Consider the following 27927-nt stretch of genomic DNA (forward strand, 5'->3'; position numbering starts at 1 on the left):
AGTGCTAAGTAAAGAGTTTGAGAATTATTGCAAAGGGTGACTTCTGAGCATTCAAAACATGGAAGGTTATACCTTACTGTAGCAGAATACTCCAGGACTAATCATTTGGGCTGTGAATTTGTATTGTGAAACACATGGTTTATAAATACCTTGACCTTTACCCTGCCACTTCTGTACACATCTTCTGTAGAAAGAGAGAAGTTTTAAAAAATAATGGTATATATTATTATACAATAGTTCTACTTCCCAACGATATAGTGGTATCCAAATTTCAATCTGATAAATGTGAAATAAGACTCTTTAATGTAGTTCAAAGTTACATTCAAGGAGGAAATTACACACTGGACCAGCTCCCAGAAGGAGTTTGTAAATTAACTCAGGGTCCTTAAATCACTACGCATGCAAGCTGCTTTTCCAATGCATTACTAGGTTCAACAACATTAAGACATTTTGGGGAAAACAATTCCCTGTAGAAATCACAGGAGTGGATAGTCTTTCCCCCAACTTCAGTCATTTCCCCTAGCACCAAGTCAGGTGCCGAGACTCCAGGCAAGAGGTTCCCCACAGGTCTGCCGAGCTGTCCTCTCGAGGAGCCCCGTTTCCTTGTGGATGGAGTGCCATGATCAGGACCTTTGGTTGTGATTTGCAAACGCACAACCTGATAGACAAACTCAAGTCGTTACACGAGTGCTGTGACGCTTAACTAAGACAAGAATTTGAATATGTGTTTGAGGGCTGCAGAGCAGGTTTCCAAGACAGGACAGCAACCATCAGGGTCTTTAAAAATAAATTCTGAACAAAACTGTGACAGCGGAAACAGCCACATGTTGGGTCTTCTGCAGACTTGCCCCATCCCCTTCACTGTATTGTAGTATCCAACTCAACATTGACGTTGGTAGGACAGAACGTCCCAATTTTTCGTTACCAAGAGATCTATTCTGTACGTAACCTTAGAGATCTCCTTGCTGTAAGTTTGCTCTACTCTGATGACTTCACTCCTTTGGAAGCACAAGTGTCTGCCTCATTTGGACATAAAATACCACACATTGAGAGTGGGAGGATTTTTGAAAGTCCACAGCTTACCCTTCGGTCTCCTGACACGCATCAGAAATTTTCCCCTGACTCCAACAGGGGCAGACTTAGGCCAGCACAGGTTTCCTTTTACAGCCAGTCCCTGCAGTCACACATTTGCAAATCATTCATAGCTGCGGATATTTATCTTTCAAACATGTCCTCTTTTGTCAATTAACATCTTTCAAAGCCAAGCCTTTGCAATGCGACAAACTTGAATCCAACAAGCAGATTTCAGGCTTTTGTTGAAGAGCCAAAAAATATGAGTGAAGTGTTAAGGACCTTTATCTTTGGGAGCAGTCACTTGCCATCCTTTTCCTTCTCTCTCCTTACATGTTTTAGCAGAGCTGCATGATTTTGTGTGTTACGTAATGTAGACTGGATAATTACCAAACGTCCCATATGTTGTAGGTCATTCTCACGGCTGTTGATGCTTAATCTCTTGTCTCCTGTTTCTCCGTCAGCAGGCATCCTACCAAGTTTTGATGCACAAAATGTATTGGGTTGGGGAAAAGGATTCCTTTTCAATAATAAAAAAGGAAAGAAAAAAAAAAAGGGGGGAAATGTTTTGAACGAGCAGAGCAAAACATTTTAATTGAGCGGATAGAAAAAATTGGTCCAAAAAAGTATCAAATTCTCTCACGAGATGGCAAAATTCATCCAGCTCTGAATTTGAGGGGTAGATGCTGAGGGCAAGATGGAATCTGGAATGGAGACAAGAAATTATACAAACAGCAACCGCAGGAGAAGAGGGGTTATTTACACGAGACGCAATAAGCAGCGCAGTGCCCGACAGAGCGATTCATGAGGAAACCATTGCAGGACAGTTCATTAGTGATTGACACTTCAGATCCCGAGGTGAAGAATTCCTGAGGCTCCAACAGTCTCGTGTTTGGGGGAAGGTAATGAGAGCATTTTGTGAGCAAAGTAGGTCACGGCTCAGCCGGAGAGTCACATCGTCACATTAAAGTATGAAGATGCATAGCTTCCAAGAGGGTTTCTTTTTTCCTGCAGTTATTTCGTTTAGCCAAGTATAATCTGTATTTTAAGGAAAACAAGATGGTCGTCATTTATGGGCCACCCCATTGTTCTTGTGAAGGCTTTGGGAAAGGGGAAAGTGATTGCACTGTCTCGCTACAAAAGACGGTGATTTGGGTAAGTAAGCTCAATTGCCTGAACAATATTCTGCAAATGAGTGTAAAAAATTATATCAGAGAACAAAGCATGAGTCACACAGAATTACTCAATAAGAAACAGCAAGTCAACTTTCACGGGATTTGGGTAATGTGGATATCTCCTCAAGTTATGCTTAGCTGCAGCAGCAGTCATGATGGAGACAAGACACACACAGCAATAAAACTACCCGGTCTTTTCAAGAGTAATAAGTAGAAAATTTTAGGTGACAAAACCCAAAACAAAACTCAGTCACATCATATCTCCGATAGCTCTCATAAACGCCACAAAGTGAGCCCAGAAATCATTTGAAGAGGTCTGAGGAGCGTGATGCTTTGCCCGCTATCCTGTCAGGAACAAGAGACTAATGACAGGAATGATTGAGGCTGGATTTTGACACTTGAGAGTACATAGAGTAGGTGTAGAAAAGATTACAGTTATGCACACAGATGGAAGGAGTAGATCACTGGAGAACAGAAGTGTGACAGTATTAAGACAGATAAAGTAATTTATTTTATAGGAAACGATTATACAGTTGAGAATCATGGGGCTTTTTTTTTTTTTCCATCGGAGTGAAAAGAAAAGAATATCTGATTTTCTTCCACACGATCCACAAGATGTGTCATGTGCTTCTGATGGTGTCAGAGAGAAAGAAAATGGTTTAGAGAGTGGGCGAACATTTGGATTTCTACCTGATTGACAATGTGCAAGTCAGGGAATTGGCCCAGCATCAATGAGTATCTAATTAATTTTGGCAGTAAATACCGCCAACACTGCAGGAAAATGGTCATGTAACAGGTTCAGAATCAATACATTGTCCTATATTTAAAGACCCACCACTGAAATTAATATAATTTTACTAATTACCTGTCCCAGGCTTCCCCCTGTAGAAGCTGGAACAACTAATAGGTTTAGGAGTGGGTTTTTCCCCAATGACACAATGCACAGACAAGAAACGTTCTGCATCGGGGTACTAATGTTTTTGTCTTCTGCACCAAGTAAAGGCATGCATAAAGCAGGACTCCAACATCAAAAAGGTTTGTATTCCAGCACACTGAGGCCAAATCCTCTCTTATAGCCAACCCAGGAGTTTCGCAGAATTTGAATGACCAAATCAGAAATTCTATTAGAAGATGCTGGAAGAAAAAAAAAATAAATCTCTGACAAGCAGCTTGAGGGAGCTAAAAATTATTTCAGAAATTAATTGACTCAGAAGTAATCAGCAATACTACTTAGGCACTAGGTAAGCAATTATTTATTTTATAAAGTAAGAGCTCAAATGTATGTTAAAAGTGGAGGGCAGAATACTGGTAAGAAATATATGGGTTTTTTTCCTGCTAATCTTCTGTAACATTATCTGCAAAACACACCCAGACAGTACAAAGCTACCAGAGCCTTTCGAAGTCTTTTGTATATTCTTCCTCCACACATTCGAGATAGAGACATTAAAAGTTGAACAAATCATCAAAAGAAATGTATGTGCCTAAATTCCCTTCGTTTCAGTAATCTACAAATTTTCTGAGGATCTGAGTCCAGAGACAGCAGATGGTTGTTTTTTCTCAGATATTTAAGCACCTACACATGCAAATAGGTGCCCAGCGATATTTTCAAGCATGTCCAAACACTTTGCTCTCTAAATAACCATTAAAAATATTGACGCAACATTTTCATCCTACAAGGTTTTTCAAAAATATCAAAGGGAAAAGTACTTCTATGGAAATTTGTCAGTAATTGAAGTGATGTGCACCTCCAGGCTGCAGAGTGGGTACCACATAGATCTGCGATATTGCAGCCCAAAGCGATACTAGGCAGGGCACAGCAATGACAGTGGAACAATCTGGCACTGGAAGAGTGAAAAACGCCAGTTAAAGCTAAATAAAAACTACCGTTGAATTTCTTTGTGTCACAACCACACAGTTATCACTGCCGGTGCACACAAGGCATCTGCGCTCCCGAGGTTCAACAGCCAAACATCTCCAGCCCTCCCTACTCTCCAGGATCCCCCTAAAATGGATGGGAACACAAAAAAACAAGACTTGGGAAGGCTGATTTTAAGAAATTCAGCTGAGATTTACTCTATAAACATTCAGCAGAGTCTCGAACCACAAAAAGAGAAGACCGAGGCAGCTCAGAGCAGAGCAGACCAGAAGTATAAACGCTAAACAAAATTACCAAGATTTATCCCCCTCTTTCTATGAACGTGGATTCTGTGTACTCTAACGCCAGCAGAGCTCTCTGTTAAAGCAAACAGCCTGTGCTGGGTTTTATTAAGGAGGAGTAGGGTGTTACTTTTTGGTTCTTATAAAGAATATATGTCAAGAAGAACGTACGATATGTTTTGTCCTAGAGATGTTTTAAGGTTCCCAACACTTCAGTGAATTTGTTTACAGCGAAATACAAAGGAAGACCGTCTTGGGGAACAATTAGAGAGTTTTAAAATGAAACAAAAAGTTACAAGGAAAAATCTCTTAACTATAATTCATAGTTTTGTCTCAAGGGAATTAACAGAATTTTATGGCTTTGATCTTCTAAAGAATGAGTTTCTTAACTTCATTAGTCACTTTGCTTAATTTTAAAAATGGATGCCACAAGAGATAAAACGCCAGCATTTTAAAAGGGACAGTCCCTTCTGTATTTGTCAGAATTGCCCTACTGAAGTTCACGTCAGAAGTTCAGTTAAAGAGATTTTATGGCAGACAATTTGTTATAATTAATGAGCATTCATAATTAACGGCTGGCCTGATGTAGCCTTTGAGAAGGATCACAACCTTTTTCTTTAAGATCTCAACATAACGATTTCTCTTTATGATCGCACCATTTCTCTCTACTTAAAAATTTAGCAATGGGGTAAATGACAGCAAGAGTTAGATAATTCCACTATCAACCAAACTTAAAAGTCCTTTAGGTTACTGTTCTCGGAGACCGTACTAACTGTACTGATTATAAAGCATGAATTTTAATAACAATACCGTACTCCATTTCTCACCAGCATAGGTTCAGAACTAATTAAAATACAACGGGAATGTATTTGCTTCTATCTAGGCAAGGAACATGACTGAGAAACAACATCTTCCCACACTGTCTCAAGAAGCAGCACTCGATAACACTGTTTTCCTCTGCAAAGTCAGGCGAAGTTTTGTTTTACTAAGAGGGGGGCATTAGTTGTAATAATTAGTTGTAATAACACTGTTAGAGATGTGAAAAAGATAATACTGTTAGTCTAAGTGATACTGCTTTTCAGGCTTTTCAAATTTATTTCCGTGAATTTACAGCAACGAAATTAAAGCCAATTTTTTGCTCCATGAAAGAGCAGATGTTACAGAAGCAATAAGATTTTAGATTATTAAAATAACCCTTGTCACACACTGACAGATTTTCTTTCTAAGTGTATTCCAGAAGCATAAATTTCAGACCGTCTTTGCTGAGGGCATTTTACAGCTTCCCTGGGTGGTGGCCGGTGACCGCCAGGCTACTGCATACTCGGAGACGAGCCACCACCCTACAATGAAACACCTCTCCAAGGCTTCCCAAAGCAAGAGCTCTTCCGGCGTGGTGCGGTCCCATCCCATTTGGCAACCACAGGCAGCTACCTTGCTTTGACTAAAAATAATTAGTCTTACGTAACGAGAGCCAAAGACACTGAGCCATCAGCGTTAATGAAGAGGGTGACGAGGACTTACAAGGTTAAGCCACAGTAACAGGAGAACCAAGAAGATGAGTAAGAGTGGTTTCCCTTCCAGCAGATGTTGCCGGCCAGGCTTGTTGCTCGCAGATCTCTTTTCCCATCTCTGCCTGCCAACTGGGCTTTCCTCTTCCTCCTGGCGTATACAAACACACAAATAACCAAAAGCAAACCTTGCTTTCCATAAAGGCCTGACCAGTCACCTCCCACAGAAACAAGGAGAGGGTGCTCCGTGGTTTATGGGGAGCCTTAGAAATGTGGAACATGAAGAAAATTGACTGATTCAAGGCTGGGTCTGCTCCAGGCAGGGACATTGCATCGTCACTTATATAATTAAATGGAGCCTAAATGTAGAGCGCTGATAATATACATCAAGCCCTTCTCCAGGATTCAGACTCTGACACAGAAGAAGGAATAAACAGACACAGAAACCTGACGTACGGGTCTAAGCCTTTTTCCACCTTTTGGGGCAAATATGTTCAGTGAACAGAGCAAATCTTTCAGATCAGCTCTGCTGTAGGAATTGAAACTACAACTTTACCATTTTCTTGCACATCTGCAGGTGGTTTCGGAGAGCAGAAGAAGGGAAGAGGTTGTTTTTCTTAATAAAGGATTTAATCCAAAAAAACTGAAACAAATCCTTTTGTTCTGCCATCCGATAGATGACTTTAGTTTGGGAGAAAAGGGTTCATCTGACGGAAACCTTGGCTCCGCTGAGGACTGACCATCCCTTGCTGTGGGCAGGCCACCCGCTTCCAGAGGTGCTCCGTGTGTTTTACAGAAGGTTTCTATCTTAACACCAAGAAGACCTTTGAGTTAAAAATAATAAGCAACAGGATCTGTTGAGTCAGGCTGTTATGAATGGCAAATTAGAAATTATAAAACTGTTTTTCTTTATCAAGCAGCACACAAACAATTAAACTCCCCAATTCCCTGACCCGCTGAGGAACACTGTGTTCAATTTTCCTTTAATTTTTTTGCAGTCATGGATGGAAACATGCCTTAAAGCGGTAGCCAGCCACACTCAGAGCCTGGTACTTCCCAAAACAAAGTTTATCTAAAACTCTGAACTTTGTGCCCAATCTGAGAAGGGTGCTTATGCTGGTCTCTAATTTGATCTGCTGGTCCTACCTCCAAGGGCCTGCGAGTCAGCCCCCTTTATACGATCGTTGTTTCCCCGAACTAATGCTGCAAGCAGGCTGAGCTCACACCGAGACCAGTAATAAATAATCGACCTTGAGCAACACGACTGCTTTATTAACCCAGGTAAGCAGGGAGGCCCACACTCAGCAAACCCCAACGCCGCTGGGACACGAGGGCTTGTGTTAGAGCAACGGGACCAAGATTTACCTTTCCAGAGAGTGTCCACACCTATCAAAATTTCAGCTCCATCCTTCCCAGGGTTCGGTTTCCTCTTCCACCCTGTTTTAAATGGTTCTTTAGTCTTTTTTACAGCATCAGAGTACCTTGCCATCTTCAGTAATTAATCCTCCGGACCCCTGCACGTAAGGAAGCATTATCAAGTCCGTTTTTCAAACTGGGAAGAGGGTTGCAAAATAGACACCTTGTGGCACAGAACCTGATCAGGGAGATACCCAGGCTTGGCATGTGTGCAGTGAGGCGGGGGTGTCCCTTGTCTGTAAAAGAAACTTCCATATATATATGTCCAGGGGGTCACCTAGCTTTAATAACTTACCCTTGTTAATTGGTGTTGACTCCCCTCAAAATTTACAATCGGTATTATGGACCTAAAAAAAAAAAACCAAAAAAAACCCAAACGCAAAATCATTAACCAGAGAAGAAAGAGGAACCCTGTCTGCCCAACCTGTCATCTGCTGCCTGATAGACACAGCCGCAGCCGCCCATCACCGACAGACCATGCCCAGGCGCCTGCAAGAATGGAGGAAAAACTTCTGACACCAGACAGGTGAGTGGTACCAGCGAGAAGCCATGAACAAAGACAGGCTCTGCTAATAAAAGAACCCTGCGATGATCTGCGAAGCTTCCTGAACAGTCTTTGTCTCATCCCAAACACTTAATGCTGGCAAAATGAAGGTACGGAGAAGCAGGGCAATGCCAGAGGAAGAGAATTTCTAGCTGAGAGATCAACACTTCCTCAAAAGATGATGGGGAGACCCCAGCCCCTCCTGATCCAAATTCCCTACAATGAAGCTAATATTATGGTTAAACATGAAGCCTTACAGCATACCGGTGGGACAGGCAGGAGGAGGGTTATATATACAGGTGGGATGGGTTTTGTGCAGCAGCCTCGAGAAAGACTCACTTTATTCCTTTTGAGAAAAGACATGGATCAGAGAGAGATGAAAAGCACTATTCCCCACAGCCTCCCCAAATCCGCTTCTGGTACCCGGAGAGTGTATTCGGGCTGGGAGAGACATTGCCTTTCGTATTGCAGGCTGGTAAGGGATTACTAGCACCAAAAGGAAAACATATTCAAAACTAAAACCTCGCAGTGAGTTGTAACACTTCATTCTTTCTTTTCTTAAATAGAATTCAACCCTCAATAATTGGGGTTAAACACGAGGAATACAGACAATGCCTCCGGCACATAGCCCTGTTAATGCACAGACCCCTTCTGGGACAGATCTCCCTGGGTAGCGACAGCCTGGAGCAGGAACCAGCCCCAGGGAGCACCGTCGCGCTGCAGAGACGGGACTGATACAGTCAGAATGTGACAGGTCCAGGCAGCCCGCAGAGCAGCCGCGTCTGTCTGAGGACTGAGCGGACACACACCCGATGGCCCAGGAGAAGCCTTTCTGGTGCCCAGAGCTGGGCTGTCGCAGAGCCCAGCACAGCGTCTGCATCCCCGTTTGCACCCAGCTCAGCTCACAAACCAGTGCCTCGCGACTAGAAATCGATTCAAGTGTAAAGGAGGTACCAAAGACAACCTTTCTCTACAATTAGAACTTTTGCTTTTACTTACAAAGTACCCTCCTGCTTATGTTCTACACACATGGACATACTGATGCTGCATCCCCTGGAGCATCACTGGACACCCACCCACCCAACTCCTGGCTGCGGGAAAACCCTTTCAAGTTGTGCTTTCCCTTCTGTGTGCACCAAGCAAGCTGTCGCAAAGAGAAAACGTGAGGGGTTTTTTTCAGGACACGGGGAATCCACTTATCTGCCACACAAGGACACCAACCTTTTTGCTATGGTGAAGCTCCTAGTGCTGCAAACTCCTTTGAAGCTCTACCGAGCTGCTGCCGTGTGTTGGAGCAGTGATGGGAGGGCAGGGAGGTTGGGATGCTGCCACCACTCACCGAACGGCCAGAGTTATTTCCCCACATCCACTTGAGCAATGGCAAAGCTTCCCTGGATGGCAGGAGGCGCAGGATGCTTGTTGCCCATCCTCCGGGTGGAGCATACCTTGGTGAATCACGATGCTCCTCACAACCCCGAGAAGAACAAAGGATTCGGATACAGCCTTGATAACACGCAGACAAGTTCCCTTTTTCACATACTTCTCTGAAAACTTTCTAAATGCTTCTGCTTCAGCTGGTGCAAACATACCCTGAGAAACCTACTGTTAGAAGTTAGTTTTAAATAGCACGCGCAAGCTCTTTTGAAACAAAATATTCTCAAGACGTCTTTTCACTTTGACCAATTTCTTCAGGCATCCAGCCCCATATGTAAGCACCAAAGGCAAGATCCACAGATTAGGTGTCTAGTGCTCAATTTTATGCCCCTGCATTTGAAAATATCGTCCTTAATATCTGATTCTCAGGCACCTGGAAGTAAGTATTTTCCATTGGAGTGATTAAAAAAGGAAATAATCTCTGTATATTATTTTTATTTTATTTCCTTTATATGGTTTTAAGGCTGCTTTTACGCAGCACTGGGAAGTTACAGCCTGTGATTTGTTGCATTCTGGTCTGCTAATAGAAACATCCCCCTGACTGACGCTCACTCCTGAGAGCAGAAGGATCGTAACGCAGATTGTAAATGGTTGCATTACTAAGAAAGATAATGTTTCTTTCCACTTTCATTTCCCTCGGTTGATATTTATCGTGGTAGGGGTTGCGTAAGCATGTGAGAGAGAGAGATCATGCATTATTTACCAGTCTGGAAATGGGGAAAGGCTCCAGCCTTTCACAGCGCGGCTGCACCCCGACCGGTTCCCACCCGGTAAGATTTGCATCGTGTTTGGTGGTAGCTTGGCTGAAGGATCGTTAAAGCAAATACGATGGCCCTGCCAGCCCGGAGAGCAACCGCTGAGTGGTGCCGAGGGTCACAGGCTCCGTTTTCCCTTTTTTCTGCTCTGGATAGTTTATGCCACTATTTATTTCACACTAGGGCAAGACTCAGCTCAGGCCAGAACTGCCACCAAGTCACTGCCACTGTTGATAAATTCCTCGGGGTCAACTGGGGCTCCAGGAGGCTCCAGCATCTCCGAGATGAAATTTCTTGCTGTTGAACGTAGCTGGGGGAAGACATGTCCATAGGGAAGGGTGAGACCAGAGTAGGTGGAGAGCCTGTCCACCCCCGGGATTGTCCCCACGGTGCCACCATGGCTGACGATGCTGACCCAGCTTCCAAACGCGCCAGGAAGTTGCAACACTGAGAAGTTTATTATTGTTAAAGTCCAGCCAGTGTCAGAGACTCTGCGTTTGTCCTTGCAGCACCGCTGCCAGTGCACATTAAAAAAAAAAAACTAACGAAAACAAGTCGTTAAATGCTGGAAACCTTAAAAAAAAAATAAAACAAGCAACAAAAACAACAAAGCTACTGAATAAGAAATAAGTTAATGAGGAAAAATTACGAGGAACTGAAGACTTTAAATGCTCTTCCAAATTAAGGAGAACAAAGGGAAAGCATCAGCTCTCATTTTTGCAATTAAGGTATTATTTATGGTAATTTAGCTTTTTTAAGATTAAACCTGGATACAGTGCTGCAGAAAACACATTTGATTTAGTCCCAGGGCTTCTCATCAGTTTCTATCAGCCTCAGCCAGCCAAAAAGCAGGAGGAGTTTTGTGCGCTCCGGAGCCTGCGTGCGCACGGGGCACTGGTAAAACACCCAGAGGATTTATCCCAGCGCCGGGCGGTTGGACCGTGACGATTAGCAACGGTTCTCAACCCAAAGCGCTGGCACTGGAGCTGAACATCTGTATCTTCGGGGCAGAAAATACATCTTCCAAGAGCAAGAGACAATATTTTGTAGGAGTAAAAGGGAGAAGAGAAGAAAAAAAAAAAAAAAAAGATTCCGGCTCAGCGTGTGCCTGTGAACAGGGGTGGAAAGAGGAGGCTCAGAGGAGGCGCCCGTGTTTGCAGGGGAGAGACACGCAGCCACAGAAGGTCGTAGGGAGGCACTGACCTGGCAGAGCAAACAGCCCGTTTGTCCCCTCCCAGCAGTGAAGTGAGTGTCCCATTGACAGGACCGTCCCATCCACCTCCAGGGACACCTTGGATGCCTCAGGGGGATGATCCCTGCAGGCTGGGGGGAAGGAGGGTGGTGCGTGGCCCATGGCCACCAAGGAGCCACCCTGACAGAGCCCTTCCTTCCCCACCTCTGCCCAATTTGAGTCACCGAGCAGAGTGCCACAGGGCTAACAAAAACCACATTTCTCTGCAAGGACAAAATGCACCCACAATGACAAAATTCACATGCATCCTCTATAGTGTTTTTCCCTCCTCCTGCACAGTCGGTAACATTTGCAGAGAAGCTGTTTATAACAAACTTTTTGCTCAAGTATGCGAAACGTTAAGACTGTCCACACTATTTATAGGACTCGGCCCCCAGATGCCTCCCTGCTTTTCCTACAGACTAATAAAAACAATGCAGTAAATAAATAAAAAAGGACGCAAACCCTGGTTAAACTCAAAAACAGTTCAGGGAAGAGGGAGACGAAGACGGGATGGTCCTGGGAAGACATCCAGCCTACCAGACTTCCGTGCCGTGCTGCTGCTGCTCACAAACTCTCTGATTTCATGAAGACGTGGTAGGTAAAACAGTTGCAAACTATATTAGCTTTTTTTATGACTCTGTTGATTTTTCCAGCCCCTGTGCTGGCTGCCTGCCTCGGCGTCCTGTTCTTTGAACCTGCACAGAGTAAATAGGTGTAACTACCATGGCTCTGTGGGCAGGAGATGTGTCCCCAGGAGGAACAGGGTACAGGCAGGGAAAGACCCCCCCCATCCATCCTGGATCAGTGCGTGGAAGAGTCAGGTCAATTGGGCTGAAAAATGGGCAAGAAGGGAGGGAGGGAGAAAGAGAGAGAGAAACAAAAAAATCAGGAAAGCCCTTAGAGAAGATTTCCCTGGGAATGCAAAAGGTCCCCGAGACTTGTAGGTAAACACGCGGTTTTTCTGAGGAGAGACGCAGAAGGACGTGAACAAGGATGCGACAGCCTTCAACCGCCCCAGCACAGCCGCTGGAGGCACAAGGGGTTTCACTGGAGCACCTGGGGCTTGGCAAGAGATCAGGAACACACTGACCAGGACCTCAGAAGGTGTTGCTCTCTAGCAGAGACTTCATTGTATTTTATTTAAAACTAACTGACCAGAAGATTTCTCCTCTCTTCATCCCCCCTCTCCCAGCAGAAACATTTCTTAGGCTAATTGAAACGTTTAACCACCCGGGACTGTTGGCTGCAATATCTCCTCATAAGCCGCTTTAAGCATTTGCTTGGATCAGCACACCCTGGGACTTGGAGAAGCTCTTTCCCCACTTTTCCTCTGCCCAGTTACCCAGTGCCCCTCTCTCTTCCTCGCTACTCTCGCCCCCCGCCCCCGGCTCTGCCCCCTGCCCCTTTCAAGTTGCGATGAGTTAAAAGAAAAGTATTAACGGCGCTTATCTGATGCGTGGAAGCGAGAGGCTGAGACAGGGAGCTGGCAAGCAGCCAGCAGCTAATAGCAGCATAAAAGCAATTTGATGAAGGAAAAAAAAAAAAAAGAAAAAAATTAACATGCTAATTGTCAGGCTGGAGAGGGTGCTGGGGACCATAGAGAAGGAAGAAAGAAGAAAAAAAAATAAAAAGACATTTTCTGATTACTCCAAGATTTTAACAATAAAGGTCTGAGGAAGAGAGAAAGGTTTTGAGGCAATTTTCTTCTTTTTGTCCCATTCTCTGCTGCCCTCCCCCAGCTCAGAAGCTCCAGCCGGAGCCTCAGGCACAAGATCTCTTCCTTTTTAGCATCGTGTCACTGCCAGATGCACCACGGGCTGCGGAGCCGGTCGGCACCACCACGCACTTCTCCCCTTCCCACGGTGGCAAGTGATGCTGCGGTGGAGCTTCTGGCAGGGGGAAAAAGTCACATTTGACAGAACCCTGCACAGTCCCACCTCGCAGCTCGGCTGAACTGAGGGCAGAGAGGAGGTTTCCAAAGAACTGACCCCCCTCCCATTCACAGGGAGGCTTTTCTTTTTTTCCCAACGCAGGGAGGTGTTTCTTTTTTGGACAAAGGGATATAGGTCTATTTATTTATATTTTTTTAATTTATTTTTCTCAAAGCAATCGAAAGGAGTGCCTGGAATGCTCAAGCAGAAAGCTCAGCCTCTTAACGTGGGCTCCACAGCATGCTGTTAACTGGGATTAAGAAAGTCAACTAATGCTTCACTGCACCGGGATTTCAACAGCACGGAGCCTCCCGACAGCAAATTCAGCGGGATCTCAAAGCTGCAGCTGCCTCTCCCCACAGATGCCATTTAACCTCAGATTTGTGTACATCCCACTTCTGAAAACCAGCTGGAAATCCATCGTGCCTTCCTTTCACGGCGAGTGAGCTCCCCTTCTGCCCGGCTGCCAGCTCCGGAGCCTTTTCCCATGCAGGTGGAGCGGGGCTCCCAGCAGATGTCGGGGGCTCCCAGTCCATCCCGCCTGACCAGCAGATGATCCAGCGCTTTTCCCCAAAAGAGTTGTGCTGGGGGAACGAGGGCCAGGACACGAGGTACCTGTATCATTTTTGATTAATATTTGTGGGTGAATGCTGTAAATATGAGCCAAGAAGATTTAAAAGAAAGTCACTGAGCCGTGCAAGTGAATTAATTTGCTTTTAGACAAAATGCGGCTGGTTTTCAGCCTTTTACAAGCAGGAACATTATTCTTCTCCTATGCCAAAGACTGACTGCGTTTGCTCTCCTGCTTTACTTCAACTGTGGAGGAAATTTGAGCAAGAACATGTATAGTGAATTGCTAAATTCAACTAGTGCCACTGAAGCTCACCTCATCATTCAGACCAACACGCCCTACCTGAGCGGCACACCAAGACCCGTGAGCTCCTCCGCTTTTTACATGTCGACAGCCAGGGTGTTAAAAGAAGGGGAAATAAATAAGCCAGACCTGGTGACTTACATCATTCTGTTTTTCTTTCTGCTCTTGACTGTGACATTCATTGTGCTCTTCATAAACTGCCAGCTGAAAAATTCTTTTTTTGCTACTCTTCCTTACGACAGATCGCTCCGAGAAGCGAGGAGCCCGTGGAGGACACAAGCTGTCTGACACTAGCGAGCAACTATGTCTCACAGCAGTAGCAGGCACCAGAAACCCCGTGCAATAAGGCGTTATTGCCATGTGGCAGTGAATGGATGTGACCCTCTTTAAACAGGCGGCATCGCAGGAAAAGATTGCTGAAAAATATGCTGTATGCAAATCGGAATAGCTGTAAATAAAAAGCTCTGTTATGAACTGAAGAGAGAATGCTTTAGCAAATTTATCCAGTTTTGTGCAAAAAAAAAAAAAAATTGCCCCGTGATTCCAGATTAAGCTCTGTATGTATGCAAATGTCATCATCCACCCATTCAGTGTCCATACAAGGATATTTGCATTAACAACAGTCTCCGATTTGGGCATCTGGTGGAGCTTGTTACCCGTGTTTATGAAACCATAGCATCAAGTGTAAAAAAACACGGTGTATTTACCGAACGGCTCCAAGCTGGGGGGATATGAGTTTACTTTCCAGACCCATTTCTCTCAACTGCTGCTGAAGCTGCGCGGTAATGCAGCGGGAGTCCTGCCAGGCAGGAGGAGAAAACAGAAAATGTTTATTTAGACTTTTGATTGTGATTCTGTTGGGGGTGGTTTTGATGTTTTACTGCTTCATCGAGCAGGTTTTAAGTTACCATTTATGTGAAACACTAAATACCTAAGGAATTTGTTTTCAACTTTCTTAAGCTACAAAGGACATTATCTGCCATGGCATGAAACTAAAATAATCAAGATGGGGAGAATGAAGGAGAGAAAATAAATATCATTAATATATGTAAACTAATGAAAGGGGAGAGCGGAGTGCTCTGAGTTCAGCACACAAAGTAGACAACTTCTGAAAGCCATAAAACACAGTTTTATAGCAGTAGTTGCTTTAACGGACAATATCCCCACTCCTTGCTTTTTACAGAAATCTACAATTCGGAGCATGCTTTACCAATATGGCAACAGTTTGAGCCAACACTGATCCCTGGCAAAAACCACTGGTTTAAATTATTAGCTATCTGATTTTGTTCTAAAAGCTTCTGCTTGACTTTGTTAGCCGACATGCTATTTTAGAGATGCTGATTTTTAATAAACTTGCGGTTACAGCACAATTCCAAATCAAACTACGCGAACCCCAGAACCATATTTCTGTATCCCACAAACAGTGGGCAAAGGCCTTTTTGGTTTTTTTTTTTTGGTTTGGTTTGAACGGCAGTAGCTCAACATACCACTGAACTGCAGCTATCCAGAAATAGAGTCCTAAGACCTATTTTTGCCCCGGTTTTCGCTAGTGGATCATCTATCAGATGCTGCACCCCTAAATCCATCCTTAACATGCAGAGTACAGCAGGCGTGCTGTGTGTATATATGTACATAACTTATTTAATCCAAACGAAAAGATTTTACAACGCAGTTACACACATACAGGCTCGCACTCAAACACACAGACAAAATGTGTGTACATGGGAGCCTGTTTGCAAGCTTTTTTCTTTTTTTTTTTTTTTTTAAAAACAGAAATTGTACAGTTGATCACACTTCCATGTCATTGTCTTGGTTACCAAGAGCTTTTATTGTGCTCAAGTAAGTTAAACTACTACATAACAGGCTTAAATATTTTATTCCTTGATAGGTGGCCAATTTTTATCTCCTCTGAACCAAATTTCACTGGTGTAATTCCAAGTAATTACTCTAATGTAGAAAGCGAGAATGAATTCAAGTGTGTTCACCTCAGCCCTTTTTGAATAAATCAAGTTTTATCAAATCAGATATTTCTTATTTATTTTTAAGTAACGACAGCTTGTTTACAGCTATCAGCCACCATGAGTTTGCTCTAAGAACTTCTACCTCAGAACCTGATGAAGCATATGTTGCTTTGCACCCTCCTGTACTTTATTTAAATGTTCAGGAATAACGCTGCAATAATCCTATTTTTCTCCACAGCCTGATAGTTGGAATAATACCCCAAAAGAACCTGTCACGCTTAGAGTGCTAGCTGATTTTCCGGGAAAGCTTTTATGCATGCCCTGCGTTGGTCTCATCAATACCCAGAACCGCTTCCATTCCAGAAGAAAGTTCTATTAACGCCATTATAACCGATATATGAAATGTATGTATAGAAAACATCTGATATATTGTCTTTTGTGAGGCCCAAAATTCAAGCTGACCATAAAATCCACTTCCCAACCACAGGGACACCAGTGGGCGTTTATTCACTTGCTGTAACTGGTTTATTAGGTGCATGACACACGTGGGGTCCCAAATGTATACTCCATCCCTTCCCCTCACCTTCTGCCAGGCGCGCTCCTGCCCAGATACAAACACACCATTCACCGTGACTTTATAGCAAAACCCACTTTCTCAATGTGCCTTTCAAAAAAGCCTCTCGACACCCACAGCCCAGCAGCAGCCTCCTGCCTGGTGGCTTCCCTTCGAGCCAGACTGGAGGTCGATACGCTACAACACGAAGGACGAGTGAAACACCAGAAATCCGGGACACAACGCTGTGAGAAGTGGGGAGGCCCCAGTTCAGAGAGGCTCTTAATTATTTGCTTTGCTTTCAAAGGATGAGTAGCTCCCAGAACGCTCTGGAGAGCATCCATATGCTTAAAATACAGGGTTACGTGCTCTGCTGAATCGGGACCTGTGTGTTAAATAAGGTTTTAACTCTTCTTCCTCTGGGACAGGGAAACAACTCATCACTTCCACCTGGAAGCAGTGAGATCTTCCGCATCTGATGGCACCCTTCCAATGGATTATTATTATTATATTTCAGTCTATTGGCTTTAATGTCCTAGTCCATGGCTGGTTGTGAACCCAGCTGCCCAAGCTGTTGGCACAGACACTGCCCAGAGGGAGTTTGCCACAGCGCCGGTACTGAGTAGCCCAGGAAGAGCCTCCAGCACGATGCTCCTCTGCAAGAGCACCCCAAAACTGGGGGCTCACTGATCCCATTGCTCTGCCTGAACACCGGGTTTGTTAACATTTTGGGGACCCAGCAGAACTCATGTTTCTCTCATTTCCTACCTGTAGGTGGGCTTTGATATGGGCATTCACCCTCCTGCATTTCCCTTTCCCCCAAGCAAAACCCAGGAGCTGAGCGTTTTCTACACCCCATGACACATCGCCATCACAACCGGTGCCTGGAAAGGATTCATCTGCAGGACTCGCGAGTCTGTCAAACTACACAGCAAGGCAAAAGGCAAAGAATAAATCCCAAAGCCTAAACGTTTCACGTCTACTTGGGATGCTTCAGGCTGGTAAATGCCCTGGTGCCGCACGGCAAGCCAGAAAGAAAGCTGCGTTGCGTGATCACGCTCTCCAAACTGGTGTCAAACCACAAGAGACACAGCAATTTGTAACTGCACTTGCTCTAATGAGTTTTCTTCTAGTAGCATCTTCAAAAGAAATGAAAAGCCCTTATCCCAAGACACCACTTCAGAACAGGAATCACCAAGACGAAGGCTCCTCCGCAACTCTGCTTCCATTAAGAAAAGAAAGAGAAAAGGCTGAGGACTTAACGCCATTCGTGAGCACTAACAAGAGCCAGGGTTTAGTTACATTCCTCCTGAGTTTTTGCTGCCCTTCCAAACTTACAAAGGGGGATTTCAGAGAAGATCTGGAGGGGCTGAGGAGGGTTTGAGCCTCAGTTTCCTAGTGATGAGCAGCTGTCCCTGACACGTACACATCCGATCCCAACGGAGGTGTTTGGGCAAGAGGTTTGGTTCTGCTCGGCCAGTGCAGTGTCCCTCCCTGAACGCTGCTCTGCTCTGACCACGGTCCTCCTTCTCCTAAAGCTTTCGAGAGCAAGAAACATTATCTACCTGGTATTCGGAACATTTAGAACGCTGGCAGATACACCAGACTGAGAAGATGAAAGGAAGACACAGCTGGATTGTGTTCACAGCCCATTTGACTTCAGGAGGTTGTTTCTTCCAAGCCTTAGTTCACAGGACCCCAAGCAAATCCAGGAACTACAGGTATAAGCAAAGAGGTTTGGTTTAAATCCATTAATCAATACAGAAAGTCTCCTGGACAAGTTACACACAGAGTCAAATCGTTGTAAGCTTTTTTCCTCCTCTCACTCTCATTTTTGCCCTCTTCGCAACAGGAAATTCCTCCTTCCAGAGCTGAGGATTTGCCCAGGCAATGCTTGTAGTAGCCCCGGTGAATAATCTCCATTGACACAACCTAAACTTGCACTTCCAGGTTTAATATAGTATATTTACCTCTAATTTCTTACAGGAAACTTACGGAAAATTCCTTCTATAAAGATCTTTTAGAGTGAGACCGTTCACCAGAGGTCTGAAGTCTCACAGATCTCAGGAAAACTAGTCTCCGTTTGGCTCTTACAGAAAAGACCTTATTTTGTCTATTTTGTGTTCTCTCAAATTCCTCCAATCCAGCTCTAAAGCCGGTATCACCCACACAGCTCAGAGCTTTCTCAAGAGCCTCATGAATTTGCTGAAAGCAATTTCTATATCTAAGAGACTTCAGAAAATGAGATTTCGCAGGGGCGACTGGATTACACAGCACCTCTTATTTAGTCCTGGAAATAACTGTGTTGTTTGCAATAGCAGATGTGCAACTTCAAAAAGAGAATGGAAAAACTTATTTATAAAGAACAAAACTGCCCTTAGAACAAAAGAGCTGTTAGTTTTAAAAGCTGCTTTTTTTTTTTTAATGTTTTAAAGAAAAAAGGAGGAGTTGGCATTTATCTTCCCTGTATTTCAAGATCCAAGACTATAACCCTGCTGCACTAACACCACTACCAACACTGGAGTGTGACAAGGAGTAAACCTGTCCCCTCTTGTTTAGTAAAGTCAATGAGCTAGAGGCAAAAAAAATGCAAAATACAATACCAAAGTCTGCAGGAAACGTTGTTGCCCTCCAACCTGGCAGTCTGGGTTCACCAAGGTGACAGCCTGCAAGGAGCAGGAACACAGAACGGCTGGAGAAGACCCAACAGCTTCCACAGCCCAGACCTCACTGCCCAAACCCCTCCCCTCCGTCTCCGTGGGACCGAAGCAGCTTTGTAGGGTTTGTCTTGCTGGAAGGGCTTTAGTAACCAAGTAGACTTATTTCCGAACACGAGTTTGAATTTCATTTTCTTTTACAAGATTAAGACTGAAAAAATTGAGATTTCATGTTAATTTGCTCACGTGTGAAGAACTACCTATCATTTTGTCTTTATTAGGCTTTTACCATGCCATCGCCTGCAGCAGGTATGGGCACCGAAAGCATTTCCACGACGCTTTTGCTGTTTCTGCAGCCACCACTCGCACTGGAGCGGCCGAGTCTCTGGTTTCGCAAAGCACCCCTTTGATGACAGCCAAAACCAACTCATACCTCAGGCCGGAGGCGGGTGGGCTCCGGGTGACGTACAGCAACGCAGCCGCCCCGGAGCACCCTCTGGACGCGTTGCCTTACTGCTTTCATCCCGCATCTCTTCCCTCCAGCGTAGCAGCAGCCAGCACCATTCAAACGACAACAGAGAGTTAATCAATTAAATACAGAACTGATTGACCTGTCATAAGCCGACTTTGCAGCTGTAGCTGGTCTGGCTTGTTAGCAGTTTCCCCACGTACATTTAAGGGAAACATTGTGGCTAGCACAGCAAAAATTCTGGATAAAAGAGAATTTAACAACATGCTTCTCTTCACATGATTTTCTATAGATCTGTGTCTTCATTTCTTGCACTGAAGTGAATACTTTTAGTGTTCTTCTAGAGCAGAGCTCCTTCCACAGAGCCCTTCACACAGAACTGCCTGCTGCGGGATCGCCCAACAGCAACCGCTTGCTCTCCGTCAGGTGTGACCATCACGCTCAGAAAACAGGACACTGTTGTGATGCTGGCTTCTTGCCATCCCTAGTGGAGCAGATGATTACCACTCCAGCATGAACTTAAGGTAGTAATGAAAAAAAATATATATCTGTCTTGCCTGGCAAGATATCTCTGCTAGGATAGATTTCCTGCCTCCAGATTTTTGGAATGAACTTTTAGATTGTTTGTTTTGGGTTTTTTTTGCCATTTCAAATGTTACTGTTGTTGTTGGCTGCAATGTTTGCTCTAACTGGACCCCCCCATATGCCCTACAACCACCAGCTGATGAAACTGCAGTCTCAGACTTACCTTTAGAAGCGCATCGCAGGATTAAGAGAATCCCAAGACAGCCATTCCCTTGCGTTTGTACTCAACTAGAGCTAGAAAATATTGCTTAAATACTTCTAAACACACTTGAACATGTGGCCCCGTAAGGCAGTTAACAAGAACAAGGTATCTTAAAATAATCTGATGCAAACTGACTGGAAATCGTAAAACAGTGAAGCACATATCACACAGATATTATATGTGTTCGTGCTCAAGCTAAGTTGACTTTTATGAAGGCTTGTTCACTCTTTTTAAGGTGAACGTGCCCCAAGAACTCCATCAGCCAGAGGATTCTTATTCAGAATCTTGAGGTCGAGCCCTTTGACTGTGCTGGACTTCAGAGACCTCTCAGGATGGTTTTAGAGGAAAACGCTAAATACTAATATACTAAATATAGAAACACAGGACAAAGCCAGACCACATGTTTTAGTCTTCCTGCAACAAACAGCTAGGACATACTCAGTGCACAACATGCCGTTTTCCTCAGCATGTCTGAAAGCCTGGGCACACAGTCCCCTTCACCTGGGCAGGGGACACCACTCAAGGTAGGAGGTAAAAGGGACAGAGACTTCAAAATGATGTTTCTTATCAGGCTAAAGGAGCCTTCTTCCAACTTGCAGGAGCTGGAAAGTCATGGAAAAGAACAACGGAACCAAACATCTGGGAGAAGCAGGAAGACATCAGGACTCAGAGTATTGCCCTTCCAGTGGCTTTGGTGATGGTTTTATGCTGTGAGGATTAACCGTTGGGGTTTTTTTGCCCCCCCCCAAATTTGGTTTCTACTTTTGCTGTTGCCACAGCATGACAGGAATTCTGGGGACAGATGCTAGACAGTCTGCACAAATCTCGTACCTCCACTCTATAGCTTGCGTAGGCGTCGTTTTTCAGTCTAGGTAAGCTACTTTCCAGCATGCAGCTTTCTTCTGCTTCGCTATTAAATTTGTGAGTGGTTGGAGTGAGAATTCACACTACAGAACTCCAGTCAACCATCTTTGCTGCGCCTGTATGATAAAAATGCAGAGGATGACATTTCTTTACTTCAAAGTTTATACACAGACATCCAACACTAAGGGGAATGATTATTCGTCTTGAATGGTACCAACCCAAAGTGCTAACGCTGGCTGACTACCAAACCCTAATCAGCATAAGCCAATTCTCTCTCCAATACTAATTGAGCATTAAGATCCCAAAGTATCTAAAAACATTTACATATAACTGAGTGGCTGACAATTCACAGATACTTTGGGACTTTTTACAAATGCCTCAGCACACACAGAAGATAGCTTGCTCTGCATCCTAAATCAGAAGATTAACAGTGCTTAAGTTTTAAAAGGAATCTAGAGACAGTATCATCACTGAGTGCAGTCCAATGATTTTTTTAATGCTAGCAGTGTCTGGAAAACAGGCACTCTAAATCACATAGGCCAAAATACTGCATTTGGCAAGTTAAATGGAATCTGCATTTCCACCAAGTGCTTACTTCGGGAAAGTTATTTGGAAAAGCCTGATTCACGTGCACTGACTTGACGCTGCAATCACCAGTGTCCTCTGACCAGAGTATCCATAGTAAAAGTAATTTCCTAAGTTCTCCTAACTTCTAGGAAACAGTTTTTCTAGATGAGTAGGATTTCTTGGGATGGTGTCAGACAAGGCACAGTCCTTGGCTAGAAGAGGGCAGGGAGCACTCCAGGACAAGAAAGGCAGATTTCTCTTGGCACAGGATACAGTACACGCAAAGTTTAATCACTTTAAATGCCAGTGAGATATTTACTTTTTACGGAGAAGTGAACAGAAGTAGCCTCTGACTCATTTAACACACAATGCAGGTTGGAGGAGGGGGTGGAAGAGGTGTGTTTTGCCCAAAGCTTTTTTTTTTTTCTTCTGAAAAAACCCTATAAATGAACAATTTCACAGGTTACTTTGGCTAGCTACTCAGAGATATAACTATCAATGGTTACTACACCTCTAACTTCCCCCGAGAGAGAAAGACTTAAGAAAAACTCTTCAGTTCTAGAAAATAATGATTTAAAACTTTTAATAAGCAAGATTTTTGTTTGCTTGTTTGTTTTTTACCTGTATAGAAAGCTACTAATACAAGTCCATATAAAGTTTCTGGAAAGACAAGAAGCCACCGCAACACTTAATGCGGACCGTTACTCGCAAATTAGACTATCATCTCAGCAACGCTGTCACAGTAAGTCTTCTGGGAACTTCACATGGCAATCGTTGCTTTGGAAGTAGAAACATCAAAACAGTATCAGGAGATACATATAAAAAAAAAAATATTACCTGAGTTATTGGATCCTCCTTTGCATAGTGCAGTTACACATTCAGAGGAAAAAAACTATTATTATTGAGAAGATGAGAGAGCATTACTGCAAGGTGGCAGCCTGCTAGCCAAATTACATCCCAACGCAGGAAGCACAGATAAGATCAAGCACTATCAACACTTTTGTTTCAGTTTTATACTAAAATAATTGGTCCTTTCTGTAGTTCTTATACGGATATCCCTGTGGAATTGGGATTCAATATTTTTGTACTCATCTTGCCAAAAAAAGAGATTTCTTTTAATTTGTGCACACCACCAATTACTATTTCAACCTCTACTTCTGTAATATCTTGGTAAACAAGACAGAAGTTTTCTCCCCCTCAATCTTAAAATTAAGGCTAATAGACAGTAAAAGAACAGCTCACTAAACTTCTCAATTTCCATTTTATTGGAACAGTACTCGAGTTTCAAGAGAGATTCGAACAGCCTTCATTTCAATGAAAAGGCCACCGGTCACTGGTTTAAAGCACTACACATTCAGACATGGTGACGGTTGTTTAAAAAGGTTATGGTCTGCCACAATGGCAAACAAAGAAAAAACAACAAAAAAACCCAACAAAAAAACCAACCACCCCCAACACAATAATCAGAGTGTTGCTGAAGTCGTACAGATACGCGGTTTTCGTACTATTGATTTAAGAACTTTTATAAATACCAACAAATTGTTATAGTTTTGGCTGGCTGCATTCTACAACAAGAAAAAAGAACTCTTAAGTTAGTGAAACGATTTAGTCTCTGCTTCTGAGAACACTGCAGCTTTTGTGTTACCAAAAAGCTACAGAAAAGTATTTTTAAAATTACAAGATCACATTTGTGTAAGGAAGAATATGAACATGGTAAGGCATCAGAATATCGAGAGTTACAAGAACTCGTAAATCAACCTTTGTAAACAAATATTTGACACGTACTACGTTACGGATAAAGGAAATCAGAAAAATCTGTAGGGTTTTTTTTTTTTGTTTTGTTTATTGAAATATGAGCAGCAGTATGCAAAAAAATATCTTTAAAAACATAACATAGCAAAACCTAATAATTTTAAAATTAACAAAATAAAAAGATGTTTAGAGTTAAATGAAAAAACTCATCACTAGAACTGTGTTTCCTACAATGTAAACAAAAGCATAAAGGTTATGCTTGCAACAAACACAGAAGCAGGTTTATGGAGCAGCACAATAAAGCAACATTATGTTGTAATCTGATGGTTTGTTCTATTGATTTGAATTCAGAATGGGTTACCTTCCTAAACAGAAACTTCACAACTACAAAAAAAAGTTAGCCGCATGTTTATCTTTTGAAGCAAAACATTTAGAAAATGTTTTGGTTTGGTTTGCCCCCTTTTTTTTTTTTTTTTATTTCCCAAAAACCATCACCAGGAACACTTTGGGCAACTGAAACAGTATCTTGAAAAAAGTTATTATTTCAAACTACGCAGAAACCCTGACACATTTTAATGTTCTCTAAACTTACACTGCAAGAGTATCTGCCCGAGAATTGACAACTTTCACATTGTAATACTGCAGAGGGGGGAAAAAAAAATCATAGCTTCAAGCAAAACCCAAAAGAATTCCAGTATTTTAAACAATTCTATACCGAATCGTAACACATCGGCTGTTTCATCATTCTTTTGATTAATGGGCTATTCTGTTAGATTTGTCTCTCATCGGTCAGTCATACTAGAAAGTTTTATTTTGGTCCTATACATACTATAACCCAATGTCATCCCTTCATGTACGACTACTTCATGCCTAATGCAATTAAATGAACGTAATACTTACACAAGGCACTGGATTGACTGCCAGCAAGACTGAAGTCCTCTAGGAGGAATATCCAAGCTACTATCTTATCTTAGTGACTATAAAAGCAAACCCAGAAAGAACTTCAGTATATGCCTGTCCTAGGCTCTTTGCTGGTATTGCCAAAGCTGTTAGTTAATGCTGTGGTTGATGCAAAGTAGAAGGATGCCCAAAGAGAAGAAAATAACACTACAAAAGCCAAAACAGTTTTCACTGAAGAGTAACGTTCAGTCTAAGCTGGGCTACACCAGAAAGGCTCCATCTTCCACTACCACACTACTGGCTGATTCAATTTCTCCATCCCTCCATCTAGATCAAGAAGTGACTTATACACAAGCACGCTGCAACAGAAGCGGCACGCTCTGCTGTCGCTATACTTAAAAAAACATCATTAGGGACAAACACTGCACAGACCCAATCCATCCGTGCACCGAAATCTGAATTTTGTATCAGCAGCACAGATGAACTAAACATGATTAGGAACACCATGAACCAGTAGCACACAAGATTTGCTAACTAGAAAGCTCTCAAAAGTCCTACTTAAAAGGAACAGAAAAGTAGAACATAGACAAATCTTACTGGGTCTGCTCCTGCAAGCCTACCCTGGCACAATCAGCAGTCACAAGGATATCCCCAGCACTGCATACATTACAGTTCAAGAATATGTACAAAAGCAGAAGAATGCCAGAGTACTTTAGTACTTAATGACAGCATCAGAAGTGGGTTAACTGGATATTATTGCAGAAATTATGGTTCAGTGCACGGGTAGCCAATCTAACCACAATCCTAGCACTAAGCACCAGCTCTGGCTCATGAACACCCACTTCAGCACCCATTCGCGAGTCATTTAGTTGGCCACATCTAAACATACAAGTGAACAGAGATGAAGCCAGGTGAAAAAGCATTTTGGACAAAGTAAAATCTTGTACCTACAACTGAGATCTTTCCTTAATACAATGTGCCATGACATTTATTATAAAAGCTAGTCAAGAAAAAAAAAAATCCTGTAGTGTGAAATATGCATATTCGGCAACTCAACAAGTCAGGCCCAGGAAGAAGAAACTAGAAGCCTGATCCCGTGGCCAACTGACTTTGCATCTTATTTGATCAGAAGAACCATCTGTGGGTTGCCATTCCAAAGAATGAAAGAGAAGACCCCAAAGGCAAGTGGCAAACGTTGTTATTCCCCTTCTCCTGAAGATGCACTTGTTTGTTTTTAAACACACTTGAGAAACTGGTTAAAAAAAACACCCCAAAACCAAAAAGAAAACCAAAACACCAAGTAATACAGAAATTCCTGTACAAGAGAACATTAGGGTTCTGCAGAAGTGTTACAGTTTATTCCTTTAAGGTATTTCATAAGAAACATTTTAATGACACGTAAACAATTTTATTCCTTTAAGATCATTTGTTACTTAGGTACCATATGATGCATGATTTCCACATTTGAGCAGAAACTGGCATTCGATAGAAGACACAAGAACTTGTGTAAGCAATCAATGTCTCAGGATTGCAGTAGTTAACTGCAACACATCTTTTAATAAGTATTTGCATTTTAGAGTTTTCAGCCTCTCCCCCAAACACTGAACCCTTTTCTGAAGATGTGTTCAGGAAAGAGAAAAAGGAGGGTGAGAAGTTAAAAAATACAATAGGTCTTTTTCTGCATGCAAAGAAATTTTGTATACAATTCACTTCTAATTCTCTTAAGAGTATTTCTTTCAGCCTCCTTTTTTATTACTTAAAGGGGAAAAATACGCATATGTTATTTAACTGATTTCTTTTAGTGTTTAGTACAGTGTTTAAATTCTCTACTGAGTAATACAACAGCACAGGCAACAGGATTCCTTACGTGTGAAAGAGAAATTTCATCATCATATTAATGCAGTCCTTCAATCCCATAAAGCTGCCAACTACAGTTACGAGTCTTCTGATTGAACACCTGCCATCAGAGACAGGATCAAGACCACTGTTTCATGTAGGCTACAAAGAAGTGATTACTTTTGGTCATTACCAACAGGTCTATATTAAATTACATGATCTGGAAATAAAAGCTTCTGCATTCAGTAACTAATTTGCTAAGCCACTCACAGTCTTCAAAGAGACTCAAACTCATACTGAAAGTGAATTAAATACAGTGTAATCACTAATACTGCGTAATGTCTACTGAGAGATTAAAGAGGCCTAACACAGATCAATTCCAGACAGGTAAAATAAACAGCTAGAACACCAAAAAGAAAACAAACAAAAAAAAAAAAACACTTATTCCTTCCAAAAAGTAGTAAGCACTGTCATTTACAAAAGTAGTGTTTATGTTAAAATAGAGAAGGGTACCTAAAAAGAAATAGCCTTGGCAACCAAATCCAAACGGCATGAGTGTAAATCAAAGCAAAACAAGAATTACTACTCCAGAAATGTGCAAGATGTTTACCTTGTATCAATTACTATTTAAAACGGTGGATAAAAGAGATATTACAAAACTGAAGTGGGAAAAGGCTACAAACTGCTATTTTGCATTAATATACAGTGTGTTTATGACAGCATTTTCCAATAGACAATACAAGTGTTTTTACACCACTCCAATATTTGTAAAAAGTATATTTCATGTGTACACTTAGAAAAAAATCACATTGTTCAATCTGAGGCAAATTAGCCATAATAAAGTCTAATTTTGCTTATAACAGATGTCAACCTTAAGATGTTAAACAACTATGCTAAAAATACAGCTTGCAAGCTGGAGCTGCACATGTTCAAACAGTTTCATAAACATTAAAAAAAAAATCCCAAACTATGATATGTATTTATTTTCTGAAGTCAGTCTTCAAATTCTTGTCCCTACAGGACAAAGCGAAAAAAATTTTCCAGTTAAGACATACGCCTGTTTAAGTTTCAGGGGAAGGAGGGGAAAAGTGTTCTGAATTTTTCAATAGACTTTTTTCCCTTAGGGTTCAACTGTCACTTAAGCATCACAAAAACAAATTGAAATGTAAAACTGATTAGCTATACACAATGGAATTGGTCACAAAGGGATTTTAAAAAAAAAAAGTTAAACCATAAGATCCATTCTCCATATAGCTCACAGTATCCACACTGGAAGTTTCTCTAGAATTAGATTAAGTTCGCTAAAAATAATGCTGAAGATAGAAGTTCAGCACTATGAAACAGATGAGATGGGATTAAGAGGAGAACCCATTTGTGTAAGTACTTTATCCAGCCACTGGAGAGGCCCGTGAAGATGAATTTCTATCCAGCATGGGGTGCTCGTGACATCTTGTCGGTGATATTCAGCTCCCCATCCCTAAA

The 27927-nt window shown here is 42.6% G+C and overlaps 2 protein-coding genes across 5 annotated transcripts in view; one reads left to right on the forward strand and one right to left on the reverse strand.

Moving 5' to 3' along the window:
• Window positions 1-13997: 13997 nt before the first annotated feature.
• SMIM32 (small integral membrane protein 32) lies at window positions 13998-14471 on the forward strand. The gene has a single exon (XM_054217640.1). It carries the CDS (start codon window positions 14067-14069, stop codon window positions 14385-14387), a length of 321 nt encoding a protein of 106 aa, XP_054073615.1. The 5' UTR covers window positions 13998-14066; the 3' UTR covers window positions 14388-14471.
• A 9723-nt stretch (window positions 14472-24194) lies between these two features.
• Window positions 24195-27927, reverse strand: part of SMAD5 (SMAD family member 5) — a 29405-nt gene continuing 25672 nt past the window's right edge. For all 4 annotated transcript variants that reach the window (XM_054217350.1, XM_054217352.1, XM_054217351.1 and 1 more), the window contains one exon: window positions 24195-27922. In XM_054217350.1, coding sequence (XP_054073325.1) covers window positions 27779-27922 — 144 coding nt within the window. In that variant the 3' untranslated portion in view covers window positions 24195-27778. The remainder of the gene's footprint in view (window positions 27923-27927) is intronic.

Source organism: Rissa tridactyla, chromosome 11 (genome assembly GCF_028500815.1).
Source record: "Rissa tridactyla isolate bRisTri1 chromosome 11, bRisTri1.patW.cur.20221130, whole genome shotgun sequence".
In the NCBI taxonomy this organism is placed as follows: Eukaryota; Metazoa; Chordata; class Aves; order Charadriiformes; family Laridae; genus Rissa; species Rissa tridactyla.

Coding starts and splice junctions, on each gene's coding strand:
- SMIM32 (XM_054217640.1), top strand. CDS start 14,067: ATGTATAGTGAATTGCTAAATTCAACTAGTGCCACTGAAGCTCACCTC.